Source organism: Morus notabilis, unplaced genomic scaffold (genome assembly GCF_000414095.1).
Source record: "Morus notabilis unplaced genomic scaffold, ASM41409v2 Scaffold9, whole genome shotgun sequence".
In the NCBI taxonomy this organism is placed as follows: Eukaryota; Viridiplantae; Streptophyta; class Magnoliopsida; order Rosales; family Moraceae; genus Morus; species Morus notabilis.
In genome coordinates, this window is record NW_010356504.1 from 215,068 (window position 1) to 225,666 (window position 10,599).

At 37.8% G+C, this 10,599-nt stretch overlaps 1 protein-coding gene across 1 annotated transcript; it reads left to right on the forward strand.

Annotated features, from left to right (window-relative positions):
- Positions 1-2,971: 2,971 nt before the first annotated feature.
- LOC21391035 (protein QUIRKY) lies at positions 2,972-6,757 on the forward strand. Its single transcript, XM_010088276.2, has one exon. It carries the CDS (start codon positions 3,179-3,181, stop codon positions 6,332-6,334), a length of 3,156 nt encoding a protein of 1,051 aa, XP_010086578.1. The 5' UTR covers positions 2,972-3,178; the 3' UTR covers positions 6,335-6,757.
- Positions 6,758-10,599: the final 3,842 nt, after the last annotated feature.

Below are 10,599 nucleotides of genomic sequence, written 5' to 3' on the forward strand. Positions count from 1 at the left end.
ACCTTGGAAAGGTTTTAAAAAGCATGAAATAAGTTGCTATCTCTTAAACCAAACTTTAGCTAAGCCTAACTTATATGTGAACTTCTACAATAGAAACGGTCATTTTTAAGCCTCGTTTATTAATTTAAGTTTTTAATTTAAATTGAGATGTAATTTTATGTGAGAATTTTTTACTGTAACAGAAAAAGTTACATGTGACTTTTTGTTAAAATTTTTAAAAGCTCGTTCATTTCACCGATTCGAATTTAAAATTCGAGTTTTGCTACAGTAAAAAGCTTCCAGAAACAATAATTTTTTTTTTGCTACAGTAAAAACTCTCACATAAAGTCACATCTCAACTCTAATCAGCGAACTAAACGGGCCATAATAAAATTAAAAACTAGAATTGGTGAACTGAACGAGGCTTTAATTCTATATAGGACTATTATTTTAACCATTGAGTTAAAATTTCAACAGTTTAATTTGTGAGTGTTGACATTGAAAACTTACTGTACGTAATAAAATTGCTATAATTAAATATTTGACCGACAGTTAAGTCTCGTTCGTTTTACCGATTCGAGTTTTGTTATAGTAAAAAACTCTTATAAATAGTCACATTTAATTTTTTACTACAATAAAAAATTCTCATATAAAATCACATCTCAATTTAAATTAACAAACTAAGTAAATTTTAAAAAATGTGGACGTTTAATTTATGAATTTAAAATTATAATTTAAAATTATTTTTAATTTACGTATATTTTTTTATAAAAAAATATTATAATTTGAATCATGACATAAAATAAATTAATCAGCTCTCAATTTATAAATAATAAATTGATGACAAGAACTCAATCAATCTATCTGGCTTTTTATTATTTGGGGCCCAAGACACATGTATTCCGCTTTTTGTCAGGTGTCTTGAGCTGCCATTTTTTTTTTTTTTTTTTTGTCTAATCTAGTTCATCGTCTCTCGCATTTTTTTGTTGAATGCCAAAAATATCCAAAAAATTCCACAATTGGAGACGTAAAATGAGAAGAGTGTTGTTACATCATACATGCTAGCCAAACTGTTATTCTTGAATTACATTTAATACAAAATGCCTTGTAAAACAAGCACAGTTCATTTCAAAATTTTCAAGGACAATCACGCAGTTTTATTTTTTTAAAGCAATGCACGCGGTTAACAAAATGAGTTCTTATAATTTGAGCAAACACAAAAGAAAAAATAAATTGAGAAGATAAAAGATTAATTGAACCGGCTAAACTCAACCGACCCACGCATGAAATTTTCAATATAGTTTTTTAGTGCAAAAATTTACAATATATAAACTAATAGATCTTATCTATACCTACCAAAACATATGGCCGAATTGTAACTTTTGAATTGAAATATGACTTAGGTTTGAGAATGTCTCATACATAACTTAATTATATAATGATATTTAAATAACGTTACATTATTGACCTGATAATGATATATCACTTTTTTTTTTACATAATTTAGATATTGTTATACCTTTTTTTTTCCACAATTCGTGGGATATCTATCTATTTTAAAAAATTCAAATCCCAAAAATAAAGTTTTGATTTTAATGATATGCTAGTATTTTAATGATATTCTATTACATTATAATTGATATTACATTATATTAATGATGTTCTATTTTATAATTGATATTAGGATGAGTTGTTCTATTACATTATAATTTATATTATTTTACATTAATGATGCTCTATTAGGATGTGCTGTTCTATTACATTATAATTGATATTACATTTTATTAATGATGTTGTATTTTAATGATATGTTCTATTAGGATGGATTGTGCTGGAAGAGAAAAATATGGCCGTTAGTTATAAACTTATAAAGAAAAAACAGGCAGCAAAATAAATGGAAGGGTATATTTGGAATGTTAAAAAATGTAATTTTTTTTAAAAGCCATATATATGATATTTGAAAAAGTAAGCCACATTTTAATTCAACTCTAAAACAAGTCACATCTTGTAATTTTTACAAATTTTTTTTAGACTTAGGCTTCTTTAAAAAAATGTTATGGACTTTTTTTTCTGTCTTTTGCTTTACCTGTATAAATTGTGGTAAATAGGAGATTTTTAAAATTAAATTAAGTAAATAGTATATTTTAAAATTATTCAAAATAAATAGTAATTTATCATGTAAATATGTCATTTACGACAGTAAAAAAACCTTTATTAATGGGAAAAATTAATCTTTTTAAAAGTCATAAAAAGAAAATTTATGTGAAAAAATTCTTTTTACTAGTCGTAAATATTTATGCTAAATTGTTATTTATTTTAATTAATTTTAAAATTCACTATTTAATTAATTTAATTTTATAAATTTATTATTTACTACCTTCTCCTGTCTTTTTTTTTTCTCTCTTTTTTTCAACCATTCATACAATCGTTGCTTTAAATAAGTCACTTGAGCGCTCGTGTTTTGGACTAGGAGTGAAAAATATCGTTTGATTTATAGATTAGAATAATGAGATTATAATCATTTTTAATTTACGTGTATTTTTTATAAAAAAAATACTATAACGAATTATGAATTATGATTCAAATCATAATATAAATCTTCTTACCAAACAAATGGCTAGTCTTGCTCATGTGTTTTCAAAGGAAATAAATTATTATTATTATTCTTTTAATTTCGATTTATAAAATAAAAAATAAGAAAAACAAAGAGAATCGTGAGGTGGATAACGAGCCCATAAAGGCGGGAAACCAAAAGGGCAAAAAAAAAAAAAAAAAAAAGTGGATCAAAACCTTCGCGAGAGAGAATGGAATCCAATCTCTCCCCCACTACCTGAGCAACTTAAAAAATAAATACAAAAAACTACACAAACAAAAATTCCATTCTTTACGTCGACAAAAATCAAGAGAACAGAAACAACGGAAAATAAATAAAAATTATAAAAACAGAAAAAAAAAAAAACCAAAAAGCAAAAAACAAATCACACCTCAAAAGCAAAGCTCATTCCCCCAAGCAGTCCTTCCTTTCCTTCCACTTCTCTCCGCCATCAACGCGAAACGTGTACTCTCTACTCTCTACTCCACAAATTTTTGCTCTTCTTTTCAACGCCTCACCTGCACTAATTAAAAGACAAAAAAAAAAAAAAAAAAAAAAAAAAAACAGAAAAAAAAAAAAAAAAAAAAAAAAAACGACGATGAGAGGATGAATACGACGCCGTCTCAGCAAAATCCTCTGCCGCAGCAGCAACCGCCGACGATCAGAAAGCTAATCGTCGAAGTCATCGAAGCCAAAGACCTTCTCCCCAAGGATGGCCAGGGCAGCGCCAGCGCCTACGTCGTTGCCGACTTCGACGGCCAGCGCCGCCGCACCTGCACCAAGTTCCGCGACCTCAACCCCGTCTGGAACGAGGCCCTCGACTTCCTCGTCTCCGATCCCGACAACATGGACTTTGAGGAGCTCGAGATCGAGGTTTATAATGACAAGAGATACTGCAACGCCACCGGGACGGCGAAGAAGAACCATTTCCTCGGGAGAGTCAAGCTCTACGGTACGCAGTTCGCGAGGCGTGGGAATGAGGGTTTGGTCTACTTCCCCTTGGAGAAGAAGAGCGTTTTCAGCTGGATTAGAGGTGAGATTGGGCTGAGGATTTATTACTTTGATGAGATTGTTGAGGAGGCTCCGCCGCAACAGCAGCAGCAGCCTCCGCCGGAGGATGTTCCGCCGGAGAAGCCAAAGTCGCCGCCGCGGGTTATGATTGTTGAGGAAGGTGGTAGAATTTTCGAGGTTCCTGCGCCGATTGAAGGTCACCCTCATCCGATACCGGAGGTTGTTCACTCGGTTCCGCCTGTTGTGGTGATCGAGGAGTCGCCGCCGAATGTGGTGCATTATCATGCGGAGCCGACACCGGTGCCGGAGATGGCCGGTCCGCCGACGGAGGCTGTGCATAATTTTCCGGTTCCGGAGGTGAGGAAGATGGAGACTCGGAGGGCTGTGGGAGGCGAGAGAGTGAGGATATTGAGAAAACCTAACGGTGAGTACTCTCCGAAGGTGATTTCTGGAAAGTTCGCAGGCGAAACGACGACGGAGAGGATTCATCCGTATGATCTTGTCGAGCCGATGCAGTACTTGTTTATCAGGATCGTAAAGGCTCGCAGCCTCGCGCCCAGCGAGAGCCCGTACGTGAAGTTACGAACGTCGAACCACTTTGTGAAATCAAAGCCGGCGATTCACCGTCCTGGAGAACCGCCGGACTCGCTGGAATGGTACCAGGTCTTCGCGTTGGGCCACAACAGGCCTGAATCCAATAGCGCGACGTTAGAGATCTCCGTTTGGGACTTACCTACCGAGCAGTTCCTCGGCGGCGTTTGCTTCGATCTCTCCGATGTTCCGGTTCGCGATCCACCGGACAGTCCTTTGGCTCCTCAGTGGTACAGACTCGAAGGAGGTGAGGGAGGTCAAAATTCCGGTAGAATCTCCGGCGAAATTCAGCTCTCTATTTGGATCGGAACTCAAGCAGACGATGCTTTCCCCGAGGCGTGGAGCTCCGACGCGCCATTCGTGTCGCACACGCGCTCAAAGGTTTACCAATCTCCGAAGCTCTGGTATCTCAGAGTTACAGTCATGGAAGCTCAAGACCTCCACATCGCTCCCAATCTGCCGCCGCTAACGGCGCCAGAGATTCGAGTCAAGGCGCAGCTTGGATTCCAGTCGTTGAGGACGAGACGAGGATCGATGAAAAACCACAGCGCGTCGTTCCATTGGAACGAGGACATCATCTTCGTCGCCGGTGAGCCATTGGAGGACTCGCTCATCATCCTCGTTGAGGACCGCACGACCAAGGACGCAATGCTGCTCGGCCACATCCTAGTTCCGGTGAGCTCGATCGAGCAGCGGTTCGATGAGCGCTACGTGGCGTCGAAGTGGTTCGCATTGGAGGGCGGAGGTGGCGGAGGAGAAGGAGGTTGTGGGGGTCCACCATGCAGCGGTGGGGCCTACTGTGGGAGAATCCATCTGCGGCTGTGCTTGGAGGGCGGGTATCACGTGCTAGACGAGGCGGCGCACGTGTGCAGCGATTTTCGGCCGACGGCGAAGCAGCTGTGGAAGCCGGCTATTGGGATTTTGGAGCTTGGGATTCTCGGCGCTCGCGGGCTTCTCCCGATGAAGACCAAGAGTGGAGGTAAGGGGTCCACCGATGCTTACTGTGTTGCCAAGTATGGGAAAAAGTGGGTCCGGACAAGGACAATCACTGACAGCTTTGATCCACGCTGGAACGAGCAGTACACGTGGCAGGTCTACGACCCGTGTACAGTGCTGACCGTCGGAGTTTTTGATAATTGGCGGATGTTTGCTGACGCATCAGACGGGGAGAAGCCCGACTACCGTATAGGGAAGATGCGCATACGCGTATCTACGCTGGAGAGCAACAAGGTGTATACGAATTCGTATCCGTTGTTGGTTTTGCATCGGACAGGGTTGAAGAAAATGGGGGAAATCGAGGTGGCGGTTCGATTCGCCTGCCCGTCGTTGTTGCCCGAGACGTGCGCGGCTTACGGGCAGCCATTACTCCCTAAAATGCACTATCTCCGCCCTCTCGGGGTGGCTCAGCAGGAGGCTTTGCGTGGGGCAGCGACGAGAATGGTTGCCGCGTGGTTGGGTCGGTCCGAGCCACCACTAGGGCCCGAGGTGGTTCGGTACATGTTGGATGCTGACTCGCACACGTGGAGCATGCGGAAGAGCAAGGCTAATTGGTTCCGGATCGTGGCCGTGCTCGCGTGGCTAGTCGGGTTGGCGAAATGGTTGGATGGTATCCGGAGGTGGAGGAACCCCATTACCACGGTATTGGTCCACATCTTATATTTAGTGCTTGTTTGGTACCCGGATTTGATTGTCCCAACCGGGTTTTTATATGTGTTCCTAATCGGTGTATGGTACTATCGGTTTCGGCCCAAGATACCAGCCGGTATGGATACCCGACTCTCACAAGCTGAAGCGGTTGACCCGGATGAGCTTGATGAGGAATTCGACACCATACCGAGCTCAAAACCGCCCGACATAATCAGGGTCCGGTATGACCGGTTGCGGATATTGGCAGCCCGGGTTCAAACGGTATTGGGTGATTTTGCAACACAGGGGGAGCGGGTTCAGGCCTTGGTTAGCTGGAGGGACCCAAGGGCCACAAAATTGTTCATAGGCGTGTGCTTGGCCATAACAATAATTCTCTATGTGGTGCCACCCAAAATGGTTGCCGTGGCACTTGGATTCTACTATTTACGACACCCCATGTTCCGAGACCCCATGCCTCCTGCAAGCTTGAATTTCTTCAGAAGGCTTCCAAGCCTTTCAGACCGCTTAATGTAGATTAGAATAGTATATGATCATTAGTAGCCCAAAAAAAAAAAATTAAAAAAACAGATTTTTTGTTTAGATGCAAAATTTGTGGAGATCAAGAGGGGAAAAAAGTGGTAAAGAGTTGAAAAAATGTGGGTCCTTAAATAAGGTTTTGCTGTGGAGTGAAAAGGGGGAGAAAGTGGCAAGTTGTCATCATGTTCTTTATTCATCTTTTTTGCGTTTGAAATATTGATTGACTAACTATTGAGAACTTGAAATAAGAAAAAGAGAGAGGAGGCAGAAAACAGTTTAGGTGGGGAGAGCAGATTGGAATGCTCTTCAAAAGGAGATCTGAAAATGGCAGTGAGAGTTTTGCTGTAATCATGTCCCGGAAAGTATCAACACTTGGTTTCTTGTCATGATATATAATAATCCATATGACATATTTATCTTCACTGCTAGTAAGTCTCTCTCTCTCTCTCTCTCTCTCTCTCTCTCTCTCTCCTCTCTCTCTCTCTCTCTCTCTCTCTCTCTCTGTGTGATGACTATTTTATTACTTGGATCACTAGTCAAGTGAACTTTGCCAGCAAATTACCACTTGCCTAAGGAATGTCTATATCCTGATCTCGAGTATATGCTGTTGCTTTTTCTTCTTTATTTATAAGACTTTTTAAAGAATGCTCATTTCAAGGGGCAGTATTGAACTGTTGAGACCCTCCCCGATCTACTCTTAGACTTTGGATTATTGGCTAATATTGCATAGCTTAATAGGTGCCTTTTTACATTGATCTAAGTTCTTTATGTTGATCTAATGCTCCACTAGACTTCATAAAACAAATAATTTTAACTCAACTTTTTATGTACACATCCGTAATCAAAATTCATAATTTGTTTTAAGTTTGCTCTACTTTTTTTTTTTTTAATGATAAAGTATGTACTTTTAGACATAACTAAACATGACTTTTAGAAGAGTTTGAAGTTCAGCTATTGAATGCCTTCAAATTCTCAAAGAATAATTTCCTTCATCGATATTCTTTTTGGTTTGGAGCATAAAAGTTCATTACATGGTTGCAGACCTCCATCCCCACTTATTTCTAGGAGCATAAAAGGTATGTTTGGATGTAAAAACTTGTCCAAACCATTATTTATATATAAAGGATCAAGGAATATTATAGTGTGAATGACCAATCAAAAGAAAATACACCAATTTTAAGGTGTCAGAGTCACTTTGGATTGAATGGCATTCAATTGATGAGTAAGTTAGAACGAATCAAATTAGATGGTTTTAGTTCTCAATCTTTCTTATTTGCTCTTACAAAACTAAGGTCAAAATGATTAGAAAAATCAATCATTCACAACCACCAATAATAAAGTATTCCTTTTGAAAAGTTATGATTAATAATCCTTTATAGAAATCAAATGGATTCTGTCTAATACATGAGCAAAAAAAAAAAAAAAGAAAGATGTGCTCTTCTTTCTTTTATCACTTAGGAGCCGTCTCATGCATGGTTTTGAATAATTACACCCTTTTTTCCTTTTTTATTAAGAGTGAAAACAATGAAAGGTGAAAAAATATACTTGCATAAAAAAAGAAAAGCTGTTTATGTCCAAACAAACATCTGCGCCTATTGCCTAGTTTTGGAAAGAGAATTTGGTCCAGAAATCAATGGACGGTACAAAAAAAAGTCGGTAGTTTGGTAGCAAAGAAACGTGTGGGTATTCATATTTCTCGCCAGAAATCAGTTTTAAGGCTTACGTTTTTTGCCCCATCACAGAGGTATAAGAGAAATTGACATGGTCAGAGGATAGTAGAAAAAGGTTCTCTGCTCTTTGTCGAAATAAAATAACTCATCACTTGCTGCAATTTTCCAGGTATTCATTCGTCTTTCCCAAGTTTCTTTCGTCTTTGGGCTCTGGCAATAGGCAAGGGAAAAGTTATAAAGACCACAATGTTTATAGGAAACGAATTGCTCGCTTATGCATTTCAGTCTAGAGTGTATACATACACAAACACATATATACGATTTTTTTCCTTTTGGGATTTTATTTTATGAATTTTTTTTTATAGAAACATGTTGCTCTTCAATACGACATTCCCTTTTGTCAATGAAGCTAATTCAAATTATAATTAAATTATGCACAGTATTTTTTCTTATATAAATTCACTTTTTAACTTAAATTTATTCTTATCGACTTATCATCATCCGAATGAAAAAAGGACATGTTTGAAATTGCAAAGTTTGAGGTCGTTATTTCGAAAATGACATCTTTGATTGTAGCTTGAAAGTTGAAATAGGAAACATTGCATTGTTCAAGTGCAAAGCTTAGTGTAGTTCACTTTAGAACGCATTTTTCCTTTTCCCGAAAGGTTGTTGTTGTTAAGGCTTACAAACGACATGTATTTGGTAATTATTGCTTTGTTGTCTTTTCCTTCTCTCCTTTTTTTTTTTTTTGGAGGGATCTTTTCAGTAAATAAATAAAAAAAAATGGCACGTCTTTCTTGTTTTAAAACTTTGCTCTCATTCATTTCTATAAAGGACGAAACATTTTGCTAGCTCAGCCTCTTATTAGAAAAAGTTTTGGAAAGAAAAAATAATAATAATAAAGGAAATTCTGTTTATAAGCTATGAAAATTTCAAATAAATAGAATGTGTTAGATCTTCATCAAGTTCTATCAAATAATCATACTTCTTTTATTAATCAAATTAAAGGGTCGTGATCATTACACCTTTTCCCGTCCATGAGAAAAACTTGGATGCTTATTATGTGTCTTCTAAAAGCATTTCACCTTGCTTTCTTTGGCAGAGGGAACTACACTACCAATTAGGCTCAAAAATGGGGGGGACAGGCACAACAGAGAAGCATGAAGTTGAAAAGCAACATGAAGAAAAGGAAGAGAAACATGAAGAGAAGAAGAAGGAAGAAAAACACGAGGGAGGAGATGGAAAGGAAGAGAAAGTAGATGACAAGAAGAAGAAGGAGAAACATGAGGAAGGAGATGAAAAGGAAGGCAAGAAGAAGGACAAGAAGGACAGGGAGAAGAAGAAAAAGAATCCCGAAGATAAGAAGGATGCCGCGAAGCTAAAGCAGAAGCTTGAAAAGATCGAATCGAAAATTCAAGCCTTAGTGGCAAAGAAAGAAGAGATCTTGAAACTGATCAAAGAAGTTGAGGAAACTGCCACTGCCACTGCCAATGCCACTGCCACTGCCAATGCCACCCCAAGTTAAAAGGACTGGCCTAATTGCCAACCTCTCAAAAACTAATTTGTGTATTTAATATGAAATGCTAAAATGTCAAATTTAAATAGTGATTATAATGTAGATTATCAATGTGTCCACGGTCACAGTTTCGGAATGGGAAGAACTGTATAGTGATATATTGAAGTTATGCTATTTTATTATTATGGTTTTGAGGGGAGTTGTTGAACCAAGACATTTGGAGTACTTGACTCTCTTTGATTATGTTTCAGTTGGTGATTTTCCTAAATTCCAGTTTGTACAACTGCAAACCCTTTTTCGAAGGACCACCATTAAACTGGATTAGTACTGTTTAATTATCCAATTAATTAATTCTCACTCCTTTTATCAGATTTCATTTAGCCAAACCTCTGCAGAAAGTAAACAGTGCTGTGAAATAGAATTGTGCCTTCAATGAATGGGACCTGTTTGATGTGTATTGCCCAACAAATTTTGTATCATCTTGTTTTAGTAGACTCCATAAGCCCCAAGGGGAATATACTGAAAAGGAACCTAATGTTTCTGTGGTAAAGCTTTTAGTGAGGAACTTTCTACGGTCGAGATGTAGTGTATGTTTCTGAATGTTAGATTTGGTCAAAATGACATCAAAATGAAAAGTATCTCAATTTAACAGAACACAATCTGAATACAGATTCAAAAGTTAGTGTATGTTTTTAAATGTTAGATTTGTTCAAAGTGACATCAAAATGAAAAATATCTCAATTTAACAGAACACAATCTGAATACAGATTCAACGGTTCAAAATAGAGCTCTACCAATAGGGTATGTCTCATATCTTACCGTAGAATTCTCAGTTTTGTAATCGAGTAAAACATGTAAAAACTTTTGACAAAAGCATTTTGGACCCTAGATGGAAAAAGACATATCTGTCTCCATCACCAAAATTGAACCCAAAAAGGGTGTTGGAAGTTTCATTTTTTTTACATAAGAACCTGTGCTTATGAGTCAGTACACAAGGAAACTTCCTCTTCGGCCTTTTTCCATGCACTATAAAACCTTAATGCAACCAGATACAAATCAAGACTGGTAAAAGAACA

Excerpts from the sequence above, each read along its gene's own strand:
- LOC21391035 (XM_010088276.2), top strand. The coding sequence starts at position 3,179 with ATGAATACGACGCCGTCTCAGCAAAATCCTCTGCCGCAGCAGCAACCG.